The sequence below is a fragment of the Cynara cardunculus genome (assembly GCF_001531365.2).
Source record: "Cynara cardunculus var. scolymus isolate 2C chromosome LG 17, CcrdV1, whole genome shotgun sequence".
Classification (NCBI taxonomy): Eukaryota; Viridiplantae; Streptophyta; class Magnoliopsida; order Asterales; family Asteraceae; genus Cynara; species Cynara cardunculus.
The window spans coordinates 37,360,378-37,388,165 of record NC_037544.1 but is presented as its reverse complement, the minus strand read 5'-3'; the positions used below and the strand labels follow the sequence as shown (position 1 = coordinate 37,388,165).

The 27,788-nt window shown below is 34.5% G+C and overlaps 2 protein-coding genes across 2 annotated transcripts in view; one reads left to right on the top strand and one right to left on the bottom strand.

Annotated features, from left to right (window-relative positions):
• LOC112500050 (protein transport protein Sec24-like At4g32640) overlaps nucleotides 1-13,330 on the top strand; it is a 23,005-nt gene extending 9,675 nt beyond the window's left edge. Inside the window, exons 12-24 of the mRNA XM_025103307.1 lie at nucleotides 1,976-2,052; nucleotides 3,166-3,237; nucleotides 3,340-3,423; nucleotides 4,718-4,837; nucleotides 4,954-5,022; nucleotides 6,111-6,188; nucleotides 6,985-7,123; nucleotides 7,347-7,511; nucleotides 9,367-9,512; nucleotides 9,600-9,776; nucleotides 11,736-11,824; nucleotides 11,938-11,969; nucleotides 12,901-13,330. Coding sequence (XP_024959075.1) covers nucleotides 1,976-2,052; nucleotides 3,166-3,237; nucleotides 3,340-3,423; nucleotides 4,718-4,837; nucleotides 4,954-5,022; nucleotides 6,111-6,188; nucleotides 6,985-7,123; nucleotides 7,347-7,511; nucleotides 9,367-9,512; nucleotides 9,600-9,776; nucleotides 11,736-11,824; nucleotides 11,938-11,969; nucleotides 12,901-13,007 — 1,355 coding nt within the window. The 3' untranslated portion in view covers nucleotides 13,008-13,330. The remainder of the gene's footprint in view (nucleotides 1-1,975; nucleotides 2,053-3,165; nucleotides 3,238-3,339; nucleotides 3,424-4,717; nucleotides 4,838-4,953; nucleotides 5,023-6,110; nucleotides 6,189-6,984; nucleotides 7,124-7,346; nucleotides 7,512-9,366; nucleotides 9,513-9,599; nucleotides 9,777-11,735; nucleotides 11,825-11,937; nucleotides 11,970-12,900) is intronic.
• Nucleotides 13,331-13,649: 319 nt separating this feature from the next.
• Nucleotides 13,650-24,890, bottom strand: LOC112500145 (WD-40 repeat-containing protein MSI4-like). Its single transcript, XM_025103471.1, has 15 exons — nucleotides 24,544-24,890; nucleotides 24,183-24,246; nucleotides 23,284-23,370; nucleotides 23,104-23,166; nucleotides 22,246-22,311; nucleotides 22,081-22,155; nucleotides 20,628-20,703; nucleotides 20,108-20,297; nucleotides 19,887-19,968; nucleotides 19,257-19,330; nucleotides 18,802-18,913; nucleotides 18,604-18,678; nucleotides 16,444-16,520; nucleotides 15,102-15,201; nucleotides 13,650-13,940 (listed from the first exon to the last, which is right to left on the bottom strand). Exons 1-15 carry the CDS (start codon nucleotides 24,783-24,785, stop codon nucleotides 13,839-13,841), a joined length of 1,485 nt encoding a protein of 494 aa, XP_024959239.1. The 5' UTR covers nucleotides 24,786-24,890; the 3' UTR covers nucleotides 13,650-13,838.
• Nucleotides 24,891-27,788: the final 2,898 nt, after the last annotated feature.

The window sequence follows — 27,788 nt, the reverse complement described above, 5'->3', positions numbered from 1 at the left end:
CCCTGGATTTCTATTTTGAAGGGACCTTAGAAATCACAATATAAAAGTGATTTCTAAGGTCCCTTCAAAATAGAAATCCAGGGACACAACAAATGTGGATAACAATGATCTAGATGTTGCACAATGACTCTATCGAAAAAATAAATAACCCCAAATATAGATAATAACAATATATGTTATTATCTATATAAACGACAAGTTCACAAAATAACAACACGAGAATTTAACGTGGTTCCCCTATCGGTGTTATAGTGTATGTCCACCAAGGAGAGAGAGCAAGAATATTATTACCACCAAGGAGATTACAAAGTGCTTGTACAAGGATCTTTAAATCCACAATCAACTAGCAAGTCTTCCAGAATATCAAGAATTTTAAGAACTCTCTCGTATCACACACACACACACACATATATATATATATATAGAATGTACTAGCTAGAGAGAGTGTTGTATCTAGAGAAAGAATAGAAAACCAGGGTATGTTAAAATGTTGGGGCCAAATGGTTATTTATAACCAAACAAAGAGTAGGGAGCAAGCTTGGAGGATGAGAGTGAGCAAGCATGGCAAGAGTAGGGAGCAAGCTTGGTGGAGTAGTCACCAAGTTTTGATGAGTAATGACCAAGTCTTGGTTTTACTGATTTGGTCATCGAGTGTAGCATCCATAAACATAAGTAATATATTTTATATTACAACACTAATAACTTCCTGTTCCCTGTTTTCTCATGATTAATACCAACTACTCACATGAGTAGGATAAGAAAAAATGTATCACTGAGCATGATGTAACCACTTTTTGTATGAAAGGTGGCCAAAGCGATCTTAAGTAGCGCTGAACATGATGTAAAGTGGTCACATGTGGGTATGAATAAACATGAAGACAGAAATTGTGAAGATGGTCATTTGGCAATAAATGGTATTGTTAGGGGGACTACCAGAAGGTTTGGCCAAATCCTCAATTCATGAGGTTCAGGACGTGAAACGGTTGTATAGGGGTTGGTGGAGCCTAAACAACTGAAAGATGGGTCTGTAAGACAACTATACAAGAACCTTTAAGCTTCATACTTCGCATACCATGATATCTAGAGCATCAGGCCCTAGATAACAGAGGGCATTGCGCAGAAGATGATTACTTCACACAATCAAAATGAATGCTTGTCTTTTAAAACTCAAATTATTTGATCATTTAATTAGGAGATGAAACATCTAATACAATTGACGATAATTATCCTAATAATAAAGACACATTCCAACAATACACCACTAACTACCTAAAGATAATTTCAATAAATGATTACAATAAATAATGTTCCGTGCGTTTCAAAGGAAATGCAACACATTCTATTTTGGGTTTCCCCAAAACATGAAATGTTCCTTTTCCTGAAAGATTCATTTTCAAGTTGGCCAATTTTCCCATTAGAAATCATTACAAGGTACTGGTCAGATCATGGTCTACACTTTTTTTCAGTTGTTTTATAAAGTGGGATTTTATGTATTTTATCATTATTCAAAATCAAATCAAACTATGTTTTTTATTGGGGTGGGGGGATTAATGATTTATCCTAATAATTGTCCTAAATGCATCATGACCTCCTTATATGGTTTTCTCGACAAACACTATGGTTAGTCATGACTCAATTCACATGAACTCATTTTATGGAACATCATATTATGTGGGATCTTGAAGAAGGATGCCTGGCCAAAATATTTTGAATACATGTTTTTCAAGGTTAGAGTATGCTAACATGGTCTTCTTTATTCTAGTGAACAAATGATGGGGTTGATAAACATAGATACAAAACCTTTCTCAAATTAAGAGGTTCTTCTTAGGCAGTGGGTTATCTTTGTTCTTGTTTTTCTACGTGGTTGGCTGGCCAATTTTGTTGCAAAGCATTTTTGATATATATTGTAACCATTGAGGATTCATATAGAAAATAAATTAACTGTGTTCATTCTGATCATTGTATTATGTTTCAGTCTTGCCTTCTATTGGCATTGGGGCTCTTTCTGCTAGAGAGGCTGAAGGAAGAAGTAATATATCTTCCGGAGAGAAGGTATTACTACACAAAACTCTTGTCTTATTGCTTTCTGTAGCATCTGTTATTTGCAAACTTGTGTCCATAACCTAACTTCAGATCAAGCAGAGGAGTCTTCTATATCTGTAAGGATTGGAGTTATTGAGTAATAAATTCTTTATTATCATATAAGAGTAATAAATTCTTTTTACAATTAACTTAGGGGTGTAAACGAGCCAAGTCAAGTCGTGTAGTAGGTTAATCAAGCCAGGCTCAAAAAATTAATAACAGGCTCGAGCTCGATTAACTTTTTCAGTGTAGGGCTCTAGCTTGAGCTCGAATTATATTTGATTTATAGAGCTCGATGCTCGTTTATGGGTTCGAACTCGCAATCGATTAACTCGTTTAGCGGCTTGAGCTCGATGATTTATATATTTTATTGTATGATTAATAAATATATGAGCATGTTTGGCTCGAAAAAGGGTATGCTCGAATGACTCCGTTCGGCTCGACTTGACTTGAAAAATTGAATCGAGTTCTCAACGAGCTGAGTCGAACATTAGTGTCATAAAGCTCAGCTACATTAGTAGGAATATAGGCTGATATGTCTCCAGCAAAGCGTTTTCCTTCCTCTTCCTATCGGAAAACAAGAACCCACCAGCTAACTTCTCTAGACTGGAAAGATTCAATCAACTTGTTGGCCTGCTTCTATGTCCTGTAGCTTCTAAGGCATTAGCTTCAAAGGGGCTAGTTGGCCCGCGCGGGTCTGCTTTTTTATTAAGAAAGCAAGGAGGTGATTTGTTTGCTCTAGGAACGTACCGAGAAGTGAACTTGGATAGCCGTAGGATCCACTTCCCAATTCTCCCCTTCAACACGGGTCTGGTCAGCATAGACTTAATCAGGTCGTTAAGTCAAACAAGTTCTATTTTGTGTTCAAGATCTACCGAGATCGAGAATTATTAAGCTCGAGCTCGAGTAGCTCGTTAAAAGCTTGAATCGTTTACACCCCTAGCATAACTAATTAACTATATATACTTTTTTAAAACAAGTAATGGCTAGTATTGCATTGAAAGTGCATCCCAACAAGTTCGAGTAACACTGAAAAACCCAAGGTTAAGTTGTATCAGATTCTGTTTATGCTTGCCATTTCAGGAAGCTCATAGATTACTTCAACCAGTAGACAGAACTTTAAAGACAATGGCTATTGAATTTGCAGAGTACCAGGTGAAGACTAATTTGCATTATTTTTAATATTCCACCTCTTGTTGGCTAGTAGTTCGTATCAAATTGTTATATGTTTTACATGTATGATTGTAATATTTTCAGGTTTCTGTTGATGTATTTATTACCACGCAAAGTTATGTGGACATTGCTTCAATCTCTGTTGTCCCAAGGACGACTGGAGGGCAGGTAGTTACCATGGGATTTTTTTTTTATTTCTACAAGTCTTGCCAGCACTTACCATAGAGAAGCATTTGCATTTGTGCGGTTATTTGTGTACCTGTGTACATTAAAGGAGATTGAAAAAGACTGAGCTTTATGCCTAATTTACGAGGGGTGAATTACTTCTGGATTCGTAGCAATTGTGTTGGGAGATGGTTCTTACAAAGTTAATTTATTAGGAGAGAGGCAAACCGTAAGGGAACAATAGGTATGGAATTTTCAGAGCATGATAGAGAAAGAGGGTTATCTATAGAAGAGGAAATGTGAAAGCTTGAGGAAGGGGACAGCGTTCTAGCTTAACACCAGAGAGAACTGTAAGCATAAATCTGGGCAAAATGACGTTTATTAGTTGCAAGATTCTAATGTTTCTTTGAAGGAGTAAATACCAATAAATAATTTCACATTTGTATTTGAAGCATCAACACATTTGTTCTGAATTAATTTGGGTAGACATGTATTTTAGACATGTTGATGATGTAGACTGCATATTCAACTTTCACAATAAAAAGATAACTTGGTTTTTCTCTGAAGTCAAGGCATATCAGTTACAATGATTCATGTTATGGTAGGACTAAAATACAGCATCAATATATGGGTCTAAGATACCCTTTTAACCATTGATACTTCTGGACCTTCTACTTTTGTGATTTCTCGTAAAGTAAGACGCTTGCAAGCTGCATATCATAAGCAATGTAGTTTCTAGTTTTATCTTCTGTTTGAAAATTTTCATCATTGCTTGACATAAGTTTCTTTTAGTTCTGAACCAGTGATTTCTGTGTAAATCGTTTTCTCTTTGCTTTTCTGTTGGTCTTATGTTTGGATTGCAATTAAAATTGCATGAGTGTTCCATCGGAATCAAGATTATTATCCTAGAATGAGTTGAAGGGATGAATTTTTTGTCTAATAGATTATTTCATTCTGTGTATTATTTGTTTCATTTGATTTTGTCACTTTCCATCTTATATAATTTGTTGTATGCAATTTTTTTTATACTTCTTATTTCGGCCAACCCGATACTATTGCCTAACAGATTTTTTAAGTGAATTATTAGACTTGAGAGAGATAAAACATATGCTAAAAAATCCTTGAATTAACTCCAAGCTATCTCTGAACTGTTGGGTTTTTTTTATATTAATGTTCTGAAATTCTTTCATGATAGAACTTGCTATTAAAGTTTGACTTGCTATATATTTTTATGTTTGATTGGTCTCCATTTTTAAATTAGTTCTCATGTCAGTTTATATATCCATGCTTCTTTCAGATGTACTATTATCACCCCTTTTCTGCTCTTTCCGATCCTGCAAAACTCTACAATGATCTTAGATGGAATGTCACAAGGCCACAAGGTTTTGAAGCAGTGATGCGTGTTAGATGCAGCCAGGTTAGCTTATAGCCACCGAGGTTTTACACTGTCCCTTCAAGATAATTTACCTTTGATTTTACATTTATATTTTAGTCTCTAAAGTGGTAAACTTATTGAACTCTTGAATTCTGTAGGGTGTTCAAGTACACGAATACACTGGAAATTTCTGTAAACGCATTCCCACAGATATCGATTTACCTGCGGTTTGTCCTTCTCTCCTTACACAAATGAACACACACAGACATACACACCCATCAACATATATATAGGCTCAGGTGGGCAAAACCGCAAAAAGTGAAAAACCGAGGAACACCCTTGTAACTGTTCATCTGGACAATATGCACTTGCACATACATGTAATTTGCAAGCAATTTGTCCGGTATGCACATGTGCATAGCATGCACACATGCATAAAAATCAGAAAACAGGTTCAATTACTTGTATGCAAATGTGCATACCATCCAGATGAATGAATGGCTACCAGGGTGTTCCTCAATTTTTCATTTGTTTGGGGGTTTTCCCTTGAACCTCTCTCTCTCTCTCTCTCTCTCTCTCTATATATATATATATATATATCCTCCAGTATCCCTATTTCTATCTCTCTTGTGGCGGTTAAAGTTATTGGCATTGGTTATCCTCAAAGTTGTGGCTGTATTAAGTATTTGGACTTGTGTTTTTCATAGAAGGAAAGTGTCCATTCATTTGTAGTATATAACAGTAATATACAGCAAAACTCACACACACTCCTCACCAAAGCTTTAACCCTTGACCTCCAGGGTGGTGGTGATTTATCAGTAACCTTACCTTCAATCACTTGGATCTCTGCTGAACTGGTTTGTTTGACATATGTATGTTTTCTACTGTGTGTCCTTCATTAACAAAGATTTTAACTGGTAAACTTTGCGAAAGCTTCAAAACCATCTGGTATGATGGGTAAATGAGAGGTCCAGTGCGGCCAAATTTTGGTTATTATAGTACAAATGTGATGCTTCCTAGATGCATTCAGCCTATTCCTTTTAAGTCCTCAGTTATTTTGATTAAAGTTCAGAAGATTGGGTTTTAAATCCTTTTAAGTCCTATTCTGTTATTTGAATTAGAGTTCATAAGATTTGATTTTAGATTCCTTGGGATGCAAGTACTATATCGTTTAGAGTTTGCTTCTCATCTTGAATCATGTATGTAATCCTTCTCTAGATTGCTTACATTTTTGTTACAATTGAGCACATTTCATGGCTAGTTACTTGCTTATTTGTAACATCATGTTTTCCCTGATTGAACCTGTACTTTGCAGATTGATTGTGACAAATCGATAATGGTAACCTTGAAACATGATGATAAAATGCAGGATGGCACAGAATGTTCTTTCCAGGTACTTTTTTAATTAAGTTATTTTTCAAAGAGAGACTTTTAGCAAAATGTGGTAACAGAAGCAGAGTTAAGTCAATAGGCGTTCTTTTCCTCGCTAAGGGGTATAGTAGTTTATACTAGAGGTAGCCAAGCATGTAATGATATCTTTGAGCCTTGCTACCCTTGATATACTTGTGCAGGTGCTTGAGCCTAGAAGAGATTGAAATAAAAAAGGCATGATCTTAGCAATTTATGTATCAGTCAGAGGCGGACCCATAAAAAAATTCAAGTGGTGGCACAATTTGATTATATAAAAAATATCTGAAATTCTTTTTTCACAATATTAGTATAGATCTGTTGGTTGGTACCTTGCCGTTACATAGAAAGGACCCATGTTCATGTATGGTCTACATATATTTTGAAAAACTCAAGAGGAATATAAAAACACCAAAATTTAAGCTAAAAAACAACAAATGGGACTCAAACCTGGGTCTTTTGTACAAAGGCAGGAGCATTTACCATCTTAGCCAATAAAGTCTTCTGTTGACTTTTCAGTTTCAAAAATTATATGGTGGCACCCAACAAAACAATGGGTGACATCCTTTATAAACGTAATTTTTTCCCCTTACGACGGAACCATGAAGTGGTGGCCTTTGCCACCGTATCTATCCATGTGGGTCCAGCCCTGGTATCAGTGTATGATCTTTTGACCTGTTGAAGCTCATGTTTTCTAAATTATTTGCTTGAGCTCTGTATATGCTTGCAATTTATAAGAACCGCTCCTTGCTATCTAATCTATTATGTGTTTATGTTTTCAGTGTGCACTTCTATATACTACTGTGTATGGGCAAAGAAGAATACGTGTCTCCACCTTGTCTTTGCCATGTACAACCATGCTGAGTAATCTTTTCCGTTCAGCTGATTTAGATACCCAATTTTCATGTTTTCTAAAGCAAGGTAATTGGTTTCTTTAACACTTTGATCTCACTTTTGTTTGATTGATGCTTGTTTGTGATGATGTAAACTGTACCACATTAATGAGCAGGTTTTTTCACATTGGTACAAACCCTTTTCAATGAAGAACTAAATCTTCTTGTGCTTCAATTCTTCGTCTTCACGGAGTACCATAGATTCTGCATATCTGTAATTACACCAAATATTGATATTTGTTTTTCTGCAGCGGCATTAGAAATCCCTTTCGTCCCATTACCGCAACTAAGGGAACAAGTGACCAATCTTTGCATCTACATTCTTCATTCTTATCGCAAATTTTGTGCAACTGTGTCATCGTCAGGACAGTTGATACTTCCAGAGGCACTCAAGCTGTTGCCCCTTTACACCCTTGGTATGTTTTCTTTCTGATGTAGACCATTCCAAGTGTGGGTTGTTGCTTTGTCCTTCTTCGTAATTCTTGTTGCCTGAAAATTTAACTTATGTGTTGTCTAATTAGCAATAAGATAAGCACCCATCTTAATTCTCCAAAGGTTCTGATGGTATGTGATCCGTTTGGGAGATAGCTGCTGTCCCCTCTTTGGCAAATGAAAACTCCCTCCATATATTTTTTTTCTTTGTGGTAGTGGGGGGGAAGGAAATATTTGGTATTTGAGGGTGCGTTTGGTATCTATAAGGATAGAACAGGACATGGCAGAAGAACTGTTCACCGTTTGATAAGACATACTAGACAGGACAAAACAGATAAAAATGACCAATTTACTCTTAATGAGTTGTTTATATATTTTATACATTTTGATTAATTATGTAATGTATTAAATTATAATAAAATAAATATTTCACATAACATAATATATCATTAGAAAGTTTTAATCAAGATGATTAAAATGACACCAAAATAAAAAGTTTATGTAGTTTCCAATTTTTATTTTATACTTGTTCTATTTTATTTTATTATTAATATTCAATAAATTACATAAATTAATCAAAATATAGAAACCATGTAAAAATAATATGTTTAAAAGGCGTAAACAAAATTTTAAAAAATGAATACAATGTAAAGAGGAAGGCATATTTGATGTTTTAGAAGAAAATTAAGTTTGATTTTGGGGTTATGTTGGTAAAACATAAGTCTGTTCCAGCTTGTTCCATGGGGTGGGGGAGGAACACGCTTGTTCCACTCTGTTCACGTCTGTTCCACATAAAAGTTCTGCCAGACATGGAACAATTATCCATGTTCTGTTCTGTCCTGTACCAAACTCAGCCTGAATGTCAATGATATACTCTTGGGGTGTAAGTTCTGTTTTGATACACTCTTCCCGCATATGGGCTTGTAATGGTTAATGGGATCATTGTCTAAATAATGTTTAGAGAAATTAGGGTTGACATCATATTTGATAGTCATTATGAAATCCTTGTTAGGGGTACATGGGAGAAAACCCGTGGTAAAAGTTAATGCATCGAGCATCGTGGAAGGAATTTTCCAGATGTTTTTTCCTTCTTTTCAAATTTTCCTGAAACAACCATGTAAAAGGTTGTAAATGCATCAATTTCTAACATAAAGGTGCTTCGGTTCCCCAAAGACCCTGCAGAAATTGAAGCAGAAAAATCAACAAAAAACCTGAAAAAACCCTGCTTCCCATTCTTCTACCCAATATTTCATTTGAAAACTCGAATGTTAGTTCGTTGATGCAATATATTGATGTGAAACTTCATGTTACAAATTTTCCTGGTTAGTACTTTCTTGAAACCAACAATTAGGTCACCCGCATTCCAAAGTTTAAAATATCGAGTTGATTAACTATACATTCATCAACACTTAGACCACTGCTGTTAATAACCGTAAAAACTAACATTGTTGCTGAATCAGCATCCTACATGGCATAACACATGTAATTATTGCATTAAGGAGGCAACAGCTTGAGTGCCTTTACATGTTGAGTCAGCATCCTACATGGCATAATGAGTCAACCCTGTACATGTGTTTTGGTCATTGTACTTTAGTGATTTGGTCACTGTTGTTTATTTATAATTATTTGATAATTGCATTTAATTATTTCTAACTTTTTAACATGTGGTGACCATAATTTTGTGTTAAATTAATTACACATTAAAAGATTTCTGGCCATAAAAATAGTAGTACTTTACAAAGTTGTCGTCATAAACAAATTTTAATTTTGAAATTTGTTGTGATGAAGTAGTTTCATGTTATAATTTGTTTTAAAATCTTATCTCTTTCTCTGTTTCAGCTTTAATTAAAAGTATTGGGTTGCGAAGTGATGGGCGTATAGATGATCGTTCATTCTGGATCAGTTATGTTTTCCCTCTCTCTACCCAATTGACAATCCCTCTTGTGTACCCCAGAATGATAAGCATTCATGACCTTAATTCAAAGGTAAAAGATGATATATTTCAGGAAAGTTCAAAGTTTCGTATAAATGATGCCTTAAATGTTTTTTTGGTCTTTTTTCCAATGTTACAGGAAACAGATGGCGTTATTCCTCCTGCTATTCCACTCTGTAGTGAGCACGTGAGTGACGATGGAATCTATCTTCTCGAAAATGGCAAAGATTGCTTAATTTATATCGGGAACTCTGCAGATCCCAATATAATGGGGAAACTGTTTGGCATTTCCTCCATTGATGAAATTCCAAGCCAGGTATAAACACAGGCTCTCGATTTCTTTTTTTTCTTTTTTTGAAGGGGTGTCCCCCAACGCCTAGACTAATCCCGGCAAATTGTGACCGCAAGACATCAACCCTGATAAACTCAATGGTCACAATTGTTATGGACGCCTAGAATTGAACCCAGTGCAGATAGGATATTCCACCACATCCCCTGGGACTCAACCACTACGCCACAACCTTGTGGTTTATTCAATTTCTTTTTTGACGTACATAGTTATTGCATAATTTTGGTTTTTTTGTCCTTCCATGAAGACTTTGTATAGGAGCCCTTATAACTTGAAGACAAATTTGATAATGCAAATAGGCTAGGCCTTGGGGCTCCTCCCAATAGGTCGCCAGTTCAAGTCTCCTTGGGCCACTAGGATTTTCCTACATGTTATCTTCATGTCCCCATGGGATTAGTGATACCCACAGTTAACACCATAAGAACATACATGAAACATAAACCACAAGGGTGGTGTCTGATTGGTTTGAGCTTGGGCTCCAAAGGTCAATAATGTCTGGAGGTCCTAGGTTCAAATCCAAGGAGGAATAAAAATCCTCTTGTGGCCATGGAGGTTCAAATACGGTGACTCCGGGCTACCTGTAAAACAAGTGGTCGTCCTGGGATTAGTCGGCTCGCATAGCGGATTGGATATCCAGGTTAATAAAAAAAACATACATGAAACATATGGGTCCTACGTCCTATCAATGCCCCTCATTGACCTAGACATGAGGATGGGTGCATTAATACCTATGATCATTCCCTCCAGGAAACCTCACGAGAAAAGACATATAGGACACAAATAAGACCTCCCCCGGAAATGGGTGCAGTAAGCTCCTTTTCCGGGGGAGGTCTTATTTGTGTCCTATATGTCTTTTCTCGTGAGGTTTCCTGGAGAGAATGATCATAGGTTTTTGCTAGATATCGTGCTTGCTTATTGGCTTCTTAACAAACATTGCACATTTCTTTCCCTTAATCTTTTGAGGATATAAGCAACGCGCTCTATTGTTTGCATTTTTCTGGTCTACAGTTTAGATATCATAAAACAACGCGCATCGGATCAATTTTTTGGTCATTCAAGCCTAAACAACAATATTCATACAACTAAACCTTTCGTTTGTGAGACAGAATTTTACCTTATATTTTTCTAACTTCAAACATTTAGGAAATAAGTTTACTGTTTTTTAGTGTAATTGTTTTGTTTCATGAGTACTAGTATAGATATTAAATTGGAGAACATATTACATGAACTAGGGGGCTGTTTGGTTGATTTTTCATTAAGTCATATGGATAAAGTTGTTTGTGTGGATTTATCTGTCTGTATAGATTAGGAATATTTTTGTTTTGGAGGGTTTTATCATATATGGAAGGAGTGTGTTTTTCAACAGGGAGGGGCAGGTTTGGAAAAAACTTTGGCTTTATGTATAAAGTTGGCCCTAGAAGCTTACTGAATAAGTCACTTTCTATATAATTAAGCCACTACCAAATAGTCATGTATAGCTGACTGNAACATATTACATGAACTAGGGGGCTGTTTGGTTGATTTTTCATTAAGTCATATGGATAAAGTTGTTTGTGTGGATTTATCTGTCTGTATAGATTATTTTTTTTTTGGGGGGGGGGGGGTGTTTAACAGATGGAAGGAGGGTATTTTTTTAATTGGTAGGGGCAGGTAAGGGAAAAACTTGGCTTTATGTATAAAGTTGGCCCTAGAAGCTTACTGAATAAGTCACTTTCTATATAATTAAGCCACTACCAAATAGTCATGTATAGCTGACTGAATAAGTTGTGAGTCTCATTAAGCTCATTAAGCCGCTAACAAACAGGTAAGTATATCATATGTGTGTGTGTGTATCTTTTTGTTTGGTTTGGCAGTCAAGAAACAAGTTTTATACAGCCAATTTATGAACAAGATAAAAGGCATCTATCAATAACTTCTTTTTTTCAGTTTGTATTGCAGCAGTACGATAATCCTTTGTCAAAGAAGCTAAACGAGGTCGTAAATGAGATAAGGAGCCAAAGATGTAACTACCTTCGGTACGTGTTATGTTTGTGGATTCCTATCGAGTTACGATCAGAGTCTCTTTGTAATGAAAATATTTTAATCTAATTATATGGACTTCTATTCGTAACGGTTTTTCTTTTTGCAGCTTGAGATTATGCAAGAAGGAAGATCCATCAGGTCAGGAACATAACATTTCTATCACATATGCTATTTTCATCGTTGTCTATACAAATATTTGACTGGACAGCAAGATGTTTAACTGAGTCATGTCTAAACTACACCTTAACAAGGACAAGATAAAGGAGTGTTTCCATCAAAATCAATGTTACAATATTTTGTATTCTGTAATGGTTACTAAGGGTATGTTTGGGACGTGGGACGGAACAAAAACTTGTTGTCTCACGTCTAGCAAGGGAATTAGGGTTTGTTTGGTTGGTTTTCCATGAAGTCTTGTATGGATAAAGTTGTATGTCTGTATAGATTGAGAAGGTTTTTGTTTGGAAGGGTTTTCTCATAAATGAAAGGAGCGTGTTTTTTAATTGGAAAGGGTTGGTTTAGAAAAAACTTGTCTTTATGCAGAAAGCCCCCCCTAAAAGCTTACTGAATAAGCCACTTTTTATATTATTAAACCACTACCAACCAATCATGTGTAGCTGACCAAATAAGATGTGACTTCCATTAAGCTTGTTGAGCTTCTAACAAACAGTCCCTTAGATTGGGACAAGATAGAAAAAAATTGCAGTTTTTTTGCCCCACCAAAATAGGTGAAACAAAAATCACGAAGATAGGACAAGATAGGTAATTACTAAACTTCCAATGTTAAATCAAAACCTTCTAGAACTCTTTTACCCGCCTACCTCACTTTTGCCAGTCCAATCTGCATATGCAAAAAACGAGCAAGTTTGGATTGCAACTTTGCCTAAAACGGAACAGTATCTTTATTTTGGAATGGAGGGCGTGTCAATCAATGGTGTTTATAACTGCTAAAATTGGTTGGCGGTTTTTTTTTGGTTCAACTTATCTTGTAAGGGGTGTGAGCATACGAGCATTAGTGCACCGGATTCCATCAACTCCACAGTTAAGCTTATCTTGTAAGTTTTTGTTTCAGGAATGTTGTTCTTCTCGTATATGGTGGAAGACAAATCTCCACATGGTCTGTCCTACGTTGAGTTCCTTGTACACGTCCATCGACAAATTCAAAGCATAATGAATTGATGTTATTTATGCAAGTGCGGTCTCCTTCAATTATGTTTACAAATTCCGGTAGTCCTTGCACAAGCCAAGATGAAGCAAAGTTTTGAGATCCCTTTTAGTTTCGATAGATGGCTTCCATTTGAAACTTGTGAATTTGTAGCATAAAGTAAATAAATCTCGCCTCGATTCGAGCTATTTTACCACCTTTTGTGGTATGTATAAACAGGGCCTTGTTCAAAAATATATGCCCAAATTAATCCCGGCCAAATTATGATTATAAGATACCAATTCTGATAAATCTTAGTGGCCTCGACTATATCCCATAACCTCTTTTCAGTGAGCAATAAAAAAGGCACAAAGTCGGGGTCAGGATTTTTCAAGTTAGGTTGTTTCGCCATTATTTCAACCTAATCAGGCCTAGCATAAACTGCACTCGAGGCTTGGGCTTTTTTGTACAACTCTACTATGTTCCAAAATAAGCGTTCATTTTCAAAAGTAATTATACCCTTAGTTACGAGAGAAGGAGAAATTCATTACTCCATCCGTTACCAAGGATAAAATTGTCACTCACATTTTTAAAACTATACCTTTTTCACTATAGATATTTATTTTGAGACAAATGGTACGCCTTGCATGCAGTGTTTTTCTTGACCACTAACATAAAAACATTCTCAAAACGATGAAACTGAACCAAAATTTCCACACCAATTCTACCATCAACATTATAAAATTGCTAATGCTAAGGATCCACTTGAAATTCATATTATTCCTCCTAATTCTGTTCTTCATAGGTTTCAAGCTAGCAAACAACCTAATCTTAAATCAAACATAAAACGTATAAAAACAATGATGCTATGCCCGTGGACCACATGTAGCAACATGAGCCTTGAAGTCCTCTAATTCCGTCAACACTTCATCCCTGGGTCGGTATATCAAATCGCTCATTCGCCAAATCTGCAATCACACATAAAACAATAACGGCTTTAGATTTTATTTGTTTACCATCAGCATCTGAATCATGTCTTCTTGGTACCCACAATCATACCGTTAATAATGGAAAGTTTAAATAAGAACCGTAAATATTTTGAAAACCATGTATATATATAGGGGCTTAATCATTTGAGAACTCTAAAATTTGTGAGATCCGTGAGAACTTCTATCTTAAAGTTTTGTTTCACATGATCTTTTTCCATCTAAATATAATATTTGATATATTGATTAACATTTATTTGTTTCATATGTAATCAATTCACAATGTGAAACTCCAAAATGTGTTTGTTTCATATGTACTCAATTCATATGATGCACTGGTTCCCAAAGATCTCACAATATATATACATATATACACACACACACACATATATATATATATATATATATTAGACGAAGGATCGTGTGAGAATGGAAGTTAAAATGAGAAGCATAAGAAAGGATTTGGATCCTTGATCACTTTTAATCTCATCCACACCCTAACACCCTATGAATTCCGCTTGATATGGTGATTGATCTAATGCATCTCATTAATGTTGATATTCAATTAGGATTGATCCAAATATCCAAATTCATTCAAACCCTTCTCACCATAATTTTCCTTCTCACCAGAACTCAACACTATATATGCGGGGGGATCTAAAGAGAACCCTCAAGAAAGAAAGAACCAAAGAACCCATCCAAACCGTTAGATTCAAACATGCAACAGATGTGATTGAAAAGAAGGTTATAACCACCCTCTTTCTAAAATAAAAATATCCCCCTTTTAATTGAAAACCAGCAAAATATAAGAAAATTGGAGCGAAACAACTTACACAAAGAACGATCAAATTATTATCTTTAATTTGACATCCATATTGATATAATTTTTCACCCGTTTTTCGTGATTCTTTAGTTCTTTTAGGTTTACCCCCTATCAGTATATACACTATCAAAATATTAAACATGTAGCTGTCAATTAATATATTTTATCAATGTATATGTATTTATATCGTATATACGCATCAATACATATATAATAATATTGGTTCTCACAGTTCTCAAAATATTTATAGTTCTCAATTGAACATTTCCTACCTTTATATCTATTTCACACCATATGAGACAAATGAAGATGTTAAATACCTGAAGGGTACCACCACCACTTGTTGTTTCAACATCATCAGATACACTAACAACAGTCCATGGATCATACACATTCCAATGGAAGTCTACCACTTTGTCCCTGAATGCACCACCAACAAACACTTAGCACTTGGATTACATCAATCAAACAGATGCCCTACAAATCGTTAATACCCCATCCACAGGGATTGGATTTAGAAAGTAATGTGTGAATGGGGTATTAACGATTTGAGCATTTAACGAGCTACTTGAACTCGAGCTTAGTAACGACCATGAACACAAAATAGAGCTAGTTTAACTTAACGAGTCACAAAATATCATCTTGCTGTTTTCCTTTTTTGCTCATGAAATTGCATCATAATTGATTTCATGCACTACTTTCTAAACTCATTCCCCCTGATACAACACTCTACTTGTCACTTTATTATTTGGTCATTACGGTATATACTTGCACTTAATTAACCACCATCCTACAGTTTTTATATCATTATTTTCTTACAAGGATTACAAGGCATCATGCATGGAATCCCAAAAGATTTCTAATGGCCATAGTTATTGCTTTTGTCCACAAAAACACTATCTATTTTCTTAATTGTGAGAATACGTGGAACCCCCAGATCACTCTCCAAAAGAGCCCTTGAGGAAAAAGGGAGGTTCCAACATATATACAAGAGAAATGGGCCAAGTCTAGCCGATGTGGAACTCCAACTCACCCCCTCCAAAGAAGGCTAGATGGACACAGACTGTCCCAAGGTGTCGGGAGGGGGCTAGCCAGAGTGTCAAGTCCCTAGAGTGGCAGACCTTGGCTCTGATACCATGTGAGTATGTGGAACCCCCAGATTACTAGCCAAAGAGCCCTTGAGGAGAAAGGGGAGGTTCCAACATATATACAGCAGAAATGATCCAAGTCCAGCCGATGTGAGGCTCCAACATTAACAAACATGAAAAGATGTCACCTTCCCATAAAAACTACAATCAATGACTTCACACATACTTTTAAGGAACATGTTCAACTATTTATCAAATATCTGAAGTGCCCTTCAATAAAAAAAATAGAAGGAATCTAGTAAAAGTGTATTCCGTCATCTTCAATAATCAACCACAATCCATGATGACATTGAGTATACTTTAACCACCAGAAAGATCAATAACATGAATGGCACACGAAGGTCAATAAGAAAGTTGTCTTCATAGGGATGTATTCTTTTGGTTGGGTTGGGTGAGATGGGAAGAGGCAAGGGAGGGTACATCACTGTTTTATATGGACAAGGATATCATGTAAGCTAAGTTCAGACTGCAGATAATTCTCATAAATTTATTTCACAGTTTGAAGGAATTGAACCTGTGCCCACAATGTTTGAAGAACAACCCCGGAGCAGAGTTTGGAGATTTTGTCCCGTGTTCTGTCTTTTTACCAACCTACCAAATAATACAATGAATGATGAATATAAGAGCGAACATTAACAAAGAAAAAGAAATGAAGTGGCTTGCAGTATTGTAACGTAATATTATCACACAAAACATGATCACATAGGGCCATTAGGAAGAGGGGGTTAAAGAACAGATTCCCATTCTCCTGTATGAATGCAGGCCTGAAATATGCTACAATCTAACCACTGATAAGATAAGTCTAAACCTTGGTTATTGATCACTGTTTATACATTGTCAAAATGTTTTCTTCTAATTAAAGTAAGAGTAAACTTCACTTTTGGTCCCTTAATGTTTTGTCAATTTCAATGGATATTGTCCCTAAACTTTGAAAACTGGATTTGGTCCCCTCACGTTATCATTTCTTAACAGTTTTGGTCCATCCTAACGGCCGTTATTTTTTTCCATCAAGTCTAATTAAATGAGGGATATTTTAGTCATTTTAAACATTTTTCTGATGACTAAAGCACCCCTCATTTAACCGGGTGGTGATGGACTTAACAGAAAATTGTTTAAAATGACTAAAATAACCCTCATTTAATTGGACTTAACGAAAAAAGCTAACGGCCGTTAGGAGGGACCAAAACTGTTATGAAATGACAAGTCTGAGGGACCAAATCCAAGTTTTTGAAGTTTAGGGACAATATTCATTGAATCTACCAAAAGCTATAGTCATCGTAATCCTCCTATTCAACTACTCCGACCATTTCCGAGTTTTGGTTTTGGCTCTTCCAAATCATTCCCACAGGAGATCCGAACCCTTTTTTTTCTTCTTACATTTAAATCCAATCTCCTGGTCCCTGCGGAAAGGAAAAAGAATTTCACGCTCTTCCTAAGGGAGGATTAGGGACATCCTATTGATTTTAGCTTTCTCCAACCTCGGGGAAAAGCATGAAATGTTCCTGGAAATTCTTGCTCCCAGTGGACCATATATGAAGTTTACTCTTAATTAAATGAAAGACTAGACTAGAACTTGTCAACTTGGCCAACTAGGTGATGATTATAAATTTATAATACACTGATAACTACCTACATGCTAGACGATTGCAGTAACCTTTCGACGCCTTTTTCCACAATAAACTTACGCTTTCGGATAAGTGCTCAGATGTTAAATCATATAGTCTATAGAACTATAGAACGAAAAAGATTGCATATGCAACAAAAATATCTGTGAAGCTGGTAATCTACAAGCAATAGAGTTGAAATGTGGATGCATCAATGTGGTTGTTTCCCATGGATACACAATAGTAAATATATGAAAAGGATGTTAAATCAATGTGGTTGTTTCTCTACATGCATAAATGTATGCATTTGGAGGCGAACTCAGATGTTAAGTTAAAGAGTCTATAGACTGAAAAAGGTGACATATTGCAATGAATATATCTGCAAATCTGGTTATACACATTCTACAAGCAATAGAATAGAATCTGGTACTTGTCAAAGTGGTTGTTTCTTTTGAGGGGGAGGTCATAAGCGTCTATACCATACAATAGATTATTGGCGGAATGAAAAAGACATGGTAGAATCATAACCATAGAATACGACCCGAATCAAAATGCATACATTTGTCTCATACACTATTGGAATGGCGAGAAGAGATATATTTTACATCCCAAGGGGCTATAATTGGAGATAGCAATGTTTCTGGTACATAAGTTCCAATAAAAGTGGAAAATGCCCTACCTTTGAGTGCGGTTTGAACTATTGATTTTACGTAATTAGTAGTAGCCAATTAGGTTTACGATGAAAAGTAGAAATCAATCATTAATCCAATTTGAGTACCTTTACAGGATTGACTCATAGACCTCAACAGAAATACATACACATAATAAACCTATAAAGAAGATTTTAAAACAATGTGGTTGTTTCCCATACATATATAAATTTATGCTTTTGGAGACGTACTCAGATGTTAAATCATACAGTCCATAGAACAAAAAAGATGGCATATGCAACGAAAATATCGGCAAGGCTGGTTATCTACAAGCAGTAGAGTTGAAAGGGGTACTTATCAATGTGGCTGTTTCTAAATACATACAGAATAGTAAATATGATTAGAGCAAAAGCTTTCTACCTGTTCATAATCCCAGATATTTACACAGCTATCCTCTGCTGAACTCCCGAAGACAGAACGCTTGTCTGGACACCACTACAACATAAGGGAAGTTTCAAGATAAAGCATGGAAGCTTATAAAGAAAAAATACGGGAAAAAAAAAAGGAAGCCTGCTTTCTTTGTTCACAAGTCACAACACCAAAAAAAAGATCTAATACCTGGACACAAAGAACAGGAGCTCTGTGTTCTTCAAATTTATGAACAGGAGAGGCGACTCCATCAGAAGTTAGATTTCGGCGGTCAAACATGCAAACAGAGTGATCAGCTGACCTGAAAATGACACCATGGCAAGAAAAAAAGCCATCGCAATTAGTTACAATTACATGGAACGAAATGAATCCATTTTACAAATTAGAAGAAATGTGAAGCCAGAACAGTATCAACAATTACTCTTTGATTAGATGCAAAAAATAACAAAATTCACTCTTTATCCAATCTTTAAAGTTTAAAGCATAATATAATTTTAAAAAAATTATATCTGATTCAAACGCCAACTTTAAAAAAAAAGATTCATTTGAGACAAAAAAAGTGGAAGTAGACTCTTTTTTGGGATGAAGGGAGTATTCCTCAAAGTTCAACTTCAACCATTTTACATGGGAGAAAAAGAAAGTACCCGGTGAGAATATAGTTCTCATCATGAGGACTCCAATCAACGCAGTGAACGTCAGCATTATGTGCCTTTTCGACCTATTTTCAAAAAAAAAACAAATTAACTCACATCAGAGGATACAGATTATAGAAAGCCAAAATACTTCACAAAACTCGCATGTGTAACGGTGTAAGAGGAGGTTGGGACAACAGAGAAGTGCTAACAAATTTCACAGTGAAAAATTCAGCAAGGATGCATGTGATTATGTGAAACACCGACTTCAGACTTATGGGTCTGTGTGACATCCGACCTGACTCATGCACCCGAACATTACTCAGGCAAATATAATGTTCACCATAATTAATTATTGAAAATTTTGCTTTCGGCATGAGGCAACAAGGCATAGCAACCCACTTCGTAACTACATCTTGGACAGTTAACTAAAAATCTCTATTTTTAAATAAACTTCACTTCAGCATCATGCTGCCATGAATAAAAAGTCGATTCACAACAAGCATATAGGTCTAGCTTTTCATGGCGAACACAATCATACAGATTTCTAATGGCATGGTTCAATCCACCTCAAACTCCATTATTAGAGGACCCAATTTGAAATGTATAGTCAAGTAAGCTGAACTCAGCATTGCAACAAACCTTCATGACCGGGTCGGTTCCAACTCTTGCATCCCACAGTATCAGGCAAGAATCATCTCCAACGCTACAGAATTCCTGTGTACTTCATCAACATACAGAAATTTGAACACCATATAGAATGTGTCAGATTATAGAAGACTCCACAAGCATAGAAAAGTATAGCTATAATCAGAACGTAACTCGACGTGAAATTGGAATGGTAACGAGTTAATGCAAGTTACCTTGTTGGACAGAACTGCACATCTTCAACCGTATCCTCATGCCCTTGAAAGATCCCACGAGGCCCCAGAGAAGCATTATTAACACTTTTAACAATTGACCCTGTAGATCCTGAAGTGTTGGTTGAGTCTCCTCCACCCAGTGTTGATATATGGTCATGAATACTCCACAAAACCACATATTTATCCTTTCCTGGAAATGGATATCCTCAATAGTTAGATGTTAACTGATAAAATTAGTCAATCCCTTGGAAATATATATTAAAATCAACCAGAGTAAAAAAATCAAGCAATTGCAACCATTAGCTAATACCATTCATCCTCCTTGTCTCATTGATCATATGCACTCATTGACCACAGTTGGAATACATTATGCAAAATCACATGATAGAATGGCTAACAAACACGAGAGTGACACTTTCACTTAATTGTTTTCGACATAAAAGGACCATCATCAATCATAACAACTAGATAACTGTTTGAACAACTAGTTGACAAAGAATTTTGACAACAATCTTCTAACCTCCAGAGAGTACATAAGGTTCAGATGGGCACATTGCAAGGGCAAATTCTGCATTATCCGAATGTCCTGTAAGCACCTGCCATAGAAGGAAAAAGATTTGATGGTACAACGCCACATATTTAGGAGATCCAAGCTCAATGTATGGGTTAACAAAAGCATTGATATTTGTATCATTCCCATCTGATTTTAACCTCAAACATTTGTTTAGCAATGAGAAAATGAAATAGAAAGGGACATAAAATAATCCATATGGAGGGTAAGTATATGATAATATGACATTGTAAAAAGGTGATGAACAAATATAAGCAAGATACACGTTTTACATTTATGTTTGTACAATGTAAAACATTAAAGAAAAAGTTGTATGATATGGCTAAATTATATGAAAGAAAGATAATACAAAAATTGTGGTCAAATAGGCAGGGAGCTCCAAAACACCAAACCAACTAACTAAAAGACATTTGTAAAATCTGGCTATCCAGATTTGAAGCTGCAACCATGGTTGACTTTAGTAGGTTCATCACCAGGGACTCTCAAGGATATTTTGTCAATTGTACTTGTTAAGTCACCATCTCCTTCAAAAGCCTAATTTACTAGATGAACCCACATAAGAAAATAGCCTACTTGGAGAACCGCAGGTTCTCTTGTATGCTATTCAACCGCTAACAACTTGAAACACACGAATGAATACTTTAAATTTGCACACCCACCCCAGGGAAGGGTGGACAACAGATGACATAAATGACGCAGTATAGATTAGAGAATTGGAGAAAAGAAAGAATCAGAAAACACCAAAAGGAACTAGGTTTTCACAGCTTCAAACCAGAGGAACACTAGGATCTTTTGAGCATCGAACCCAAGATAACCAAAGGCATCTCACCAAAGGTTGTATGGTTTCACACAATCAAAGTAAACTCGTGACTATTTTTATGTACTCAATAATGAGGATTAGATCACAAATTCACAATATATGATAAGATTAACAATAAGGATAAGTACTAAGAATTATCCTAATAGAAAATTATCCTATAAATTATTCTAACAATCATAAAACTAAGGTTAAACTAGCAATCATTAAATTAACTAGATTCAAGCAAAATAAAGTCATGATGAACCTACTATTTGCCCTAAATTTGAAATCCTCATCAATGAACCTTAACTATATCACTCAAACTCTATAAGGCCAAAAAAAACACTCATCCTTTTCTTGCTTTCCAAAACAATACTCATCCTTTTCTTGATTTCCAAAAAAATATGTTCAAACTCCGAATGACTAATGAGATTTTCTCTGTTCCTACTTTATTACCAATTTTCAAAACCAGGGATTTCAACCACTTCTTCCCTTATTTCTTTCAAAGCCTAGTGTTCCATTGTAACTTAGAAGGCTCTTGAAACAATATGCCATGCAAGTGACTGAAAGAAGAAAATTCTTATAAGTGAAAGATGAACACACCAAATCAGCATGAGATTCAGCAGCTCCAAGAACAGCGTAACGATTAGGCTGTGCTTCAATATCCCAAATGAGGACCTGAAATAAATAAACATGAAAATACAAATAAGAGCCTGCATGAAACTTTCAAAACATCATAAAACCATGCTCTGATTATTATTCTGTAACCTCTGGGCAGTCTGTATGTGTAGCAACTATGTTCTTGTTTTGTGGCAGTTCCCTAATTCTGTTCACCTGTAAAACAATTATCAACAAACTATAGATACGAAACACAGGAGCTATATAGTATTGAGCACTTGCAGGCATCAAGATAAACAAGGTTTTACTCATTTGGATTGGAACTCCAAAACTATATAAAATTCCAGTTCAATGTTGGACAGGATACATAAAACATAACCCCAAGAAAAAATATATCAGTAACTAAATTTAAAACTATAGATGGAAAGAGAAGCAATTGATCAATGTCAAGAACTCCATAAGCAGAAACATCTGCATGCTACACGTAACGAATTTGACACAACAATGCACAATTGCACGACAACAACATTGTTGAATGCAGCGGCCAACTGCAACATTAGTGGCATAAAGCAATGAACTCCATGCTTATCACTTTGGTTCATGATGTAGCCTGCAACTCAAGTCCATGGATCTGCCAGGTACTTGTATCTAACAGTCTCCATTATCCCACAAGAATGGAAACATTTGACCCTAGATGCAAATTAATAGAAAACTTTGACGACAGCTGAGTGTCACAATACTCTTGCAAGAGTATCTTTTACATTCAAATTGAAGTAAATCTTCAGCACAAAAATGTAACTATTTGTATGAGGATTAATGAGCAGAGAAAATTGATATTTTAACTCAAAACATTTCCAGGATACTAAAATTGCAATCAGCATAAAACATGTTTTAAAAAAAAATTGATTCTTGTGATACAGATGGAGCATAATATACCAACCACAGATAAATCTGTCAGAAGACATCTATTCACAGAATTCAGTAACTCCAAATGTGTATGATTCTTACCTCTCCAGGATGAATGATAGTTCTGAACTTCTTTACAAAGGGAGAACGAGCTTCCTCGTTGAACTAAAAGACCAAGCAATCACATGTGAAGTAATCAGAACAGTAGCCATGAGTAGGTTCGAGAATGCTAAAACAGAATAGGAACAAGGGAATGATAAAGATGAGTAAAAGAATTTTTACCTGAGATATGTGTTCTGCTGCAGCAACTTTTGGCTTCACTACGTCACAATTTGCTATTACTAGTGTATTTGGAACACTACCGTCAGTCTGAAGAAGCACATGGCATCAGAATATTAGACATCAACTGTTATATAAAATGAACACCGCAGCTCTGAAAACATTAGCATCAAGCTCCAGTTCCATATAAATTGTCATGGGAAAGAAAAACACTATAAAAACGTAAGGGAATCCGTGATCTAAACATACATATGCAAAAATAGAAGTGTCATAAAGAATGCAGAGATAGGGGGAACACTATGAGAGGAGACAAACATAACTACAAAATCTGGACTACAAAAATGCGGAGAAAAAGTGAATTAAAACCTGGAAAAACCAAAAAGTGAATTGAAACCCTAAACCAAAAACGATCATAAGCAAAATTGAACAAGAATTCCTAGGGCTCATAAAAACATATAACTACAGGATGAACTAAGTGAAGCATTATAACTACAATGACAAAAAAACGTTAAAGTGCAAGTATAGCCATTTCCCCATCAGCAGCATTAATGGCATGATGAAAACAAATGTTCCAACAAAGTCAATTAAACTGTAGCATTTTTACCATTTTGATTAATCAACTAACTTAGGACTTGTAATCTTTGCTCCTGATTCATCTTTAAAGAATCTAAACTTTGCATACTCAAGATGACTTACCCTAGTGATTCATCAGTACTAGGAACTTTACCAGATGCACACATTTCACCCTGAAACCACAATATAGATTGTGTACATCCTGACTATTTCATAACATGCTCAATTTTTTTCAACAAACTGAAAGATTCGAGACAGTATCGCTATCACAATAATCACAACAAGCAACTGAATAAACCTACAAACAGGAAAAGGAATCAAACTCTTGCCTGTTCCGAAAGATACAGACGCTGCTTATTCTTGTTCTTCGATTGTTCCAGCAATGGTCCCCATCTATTCACATATTATGAGAAGCTTATAAATTGATACCAGCAAATATTGAACTATACATGTTTGTAGGCTTTAAGGTACTTGTTTATATGAATAACGGATCCACAAGATGATCCATTTGACCATGAAAGTGAAAGCAACTTCTTTTTTAAAAGAACTGGAAGATCAAGAGCCAGCCAATGATTTCTTTACCAGATCGTCACTTAAAACTGCTTAAATCAATAATTTAAAATTTCATAGCGCATTGAGGTTTAATCAAGAAACAACTGCGTGATTTTATGTGAGTAAATACATATATACCGGCAAGAGAGAGAGGGCCAAACGAGGTTATGGTTAGCAAGCCAATCATAAAGAATGGGGACGACGGACTTCCAGTTATTGTACTTCTCGTCGACGACGGCCGCTTTCTTGTTTCCGACAGCGGAAGCTCTGTCTCTCATCTTGAGACCTGAAATCTCTCGTTCTTCCCTGGTGATCTTCTTGGAGCCCTTGGGCCTACCTCTCTTTTTAGGCTGCGACAATGGTGATGAAGCTTCTTCCATTGAATAATTGGTTCTTGAGGGAGGTTTAAAAACCCTTGGTCTCTCGCTCTAAAACCCTATTTCTCTCTCTAAAAAGCTTGAGAGCAAAAGGGACCTACACCTTCCAGTGAGTAGATAAACTCAGTCTGAGTCGGACCAGTAAACGGTAATATAATACATACATATATACTGTATCTATATACACCCTCTTCTCGTGCCTTTGGGTAAATCATATATACATTAAACTAATAAAAAAATATATTAGATGTTATATGAAATTACCGCATCATCCTCGTTGTTTTTTAAAATATATACTTAAATAATATTTGTTATATTAATTTTTTTTTAATTAAACTTTGTAATTGACTCAAAATAATAATAAAAATATTAATAAGGTGTATAACAGAGATTGTTCTGTCATAAATATATCAATTTATACGCTACATATATTTCCATAAAATATTTATATCCACCACACAAACGCGATACTATTACCCAATTTTGTATATAGTATTGCAGATATTTTTACAATTTGCTTATTATTGTTTCATTGTTTGGTTTTTTGTTACAGAAAAAAAAAAGATTTTAATCGTTTTATGCAAAATCAACATATATGGTATGTTAAAGAAAATGATTTAAACTCATGTGACTAATCATTTAGTACGTATATTGTTTTTTAAATATTATGTAGATAGTGTTATGTAAATAATAATATCGATAATAATCATCTCATAATATTAAAAAATATATATATAATAAATCTTATATAAATAATAATTGATGACAATGGTTATTTACTTATATAAAAAACAAAAGTATCATGTAATAATAATTAACCGTAAAAGTTATTTACATATACTTTATTTAATTATCATAAATATTTTATTTATTGTATATTGATAGCAATAAGGGTTTTTTGTAAACTAAAATATATTATAGTTACTTGATTAATCATTTACTTCTTTTTATTTGTTTATATTTATGATAATCAATTTATAATTATTATGTAAATAAAAATATACATATTATTATATTGAGTATCATGTAAATAATATTTCATAAATTGATCGTAATTTCATTTATATAGTGATTTTTTAAATACATTATGATATATATATATATATATATATATCATTAATTATGAAATTTGGTTGTTACAGAAGAAGATGAATAATGTAATCACTTCAATGTTTACTAATCTATATCTATATATATACTATCTTATTAAGCAAATTTAGCAAAAGTTTTAAAGTCTTAAAATACTAAATGACCAAGATACCCTTTATACTACTTTTTCACTTTTTCATCCGCTCCTCTTTCACATATAATCACCCTCTCACAAATTTTTTTAAAATTATAATTTTAAATTTACACTTTATACCCCTATAATTAATTTATTTATTTATTTTACGTCATTTATTTTTAAATGTTTCATTTTAAACATTTATCAAATTAACATACATAATCGTATATCAATAAAAACATGTTTAAAAAATACATTTTTATATTAACAAGTTACACCATTATAATTGTCTCGTTAATACCTTCGAAATGAGTCCAATATTGAATAGTTTTTGACTTAATTATATTATTATATATTATATATACTGTGAAAAAATATTTTTAATATTTATGATTTATACTTTTATAGTTATTTATTTATATATATATTATATATTTTGGGGTTGGTCTGTCCAAATTGCACTGTATAATATGTTCTTGGATTTTTTTTGAAATATATATATATATATATATATATATATATATACACATATATTAATTCAACCTTAATCTGAGTTTCTGGACAAGAAAGAGGGTAAGCAGTTGAAATTTCATTCAAAAACCCATATTTTTTGGTTTTTTCATGGCCTATGATATGTCAAATTTGTAGTTTTCTTTATTGGTTTTGAGTGTTTATCTTAAAACTCAAGTTTCTTGGTTCTTTGCTCTTGGTGTAAATCGAACACATWTRTGGAGTCGTTTAAATATGTTGGATTTTAAATATATTAGATTTTAAACTGTCATACAAATTTTTTCATCGATAGTCTGTAATTGGAACCATAACTCTTATTTATTCAAATTGTATTAATATGTAAAGACCAAATATAACATATATCATCGTTAAATCTTATCTTATAAAACTAGTGGAACTTCAAAATCGTTAAAATTCATGGTTCTCGCCGCATTGCGCGGGTACACAACTAGTAATTACATAATAAAAAAGGAAATTTGCAGCAAAAAAAATAAAATTGGGATTCAGATACTTAGAAAAAACTCATTGTTGGTGGTTCATCCTTTGATAGACATATAAAATTGATATGGTGTCCCTTTTTTCTAACAACTAATCTTCTCATTCGATAAAGATTAACTCCACTCCCTTCAAAGAACAAACAACCAAAGTCATGAAATTGAATGATTTTATCTTCAAATATAAACATGGTACACAAAAGTAACTAAGAATAATAATATCAAATTTTCTCTTGCAAAGGTCTTTTGATTCGAACGTAATTTGAGTTCATTTAGATTTTTCACATGCACTTGAGAGATCACTATAAATTTATTATATGAGAACAGTATAATTATAAATATAAATAATGATAGCTACAATTCATTAGTGGATAACTCTATAAATCGTAATAAAATGCTCAATTTATCATAATTCTACAACTTCAGTAATCAAATTATAACTTCATAAGTGAAAGGATATAACACATACAAACTCGATAAAACGTGAAGGTTGTTAATTCCATTTTGATGGGAAATTCGATTTGGTATATGGAGAGAACCATAGGCTCGTGAAAAACGAAATGATTGGGAGATGGTGAAGAGTTAGGGATAACGAAAGGAACGGCGTTAAATGCAAACATAATAATCAGTGTTGATGGGAAATTAAAGTGAAAAATTAGAAGAGAAAAGGGTTAAAGGAGGATGAAGTAGAAAAAAAATAATTGAGTTTCTAGCTTTTAGGAGAAGTCACGTTATACTTAGGGCGCGTTTGGTTTGAGGGATTTGGAGGGATTTGGA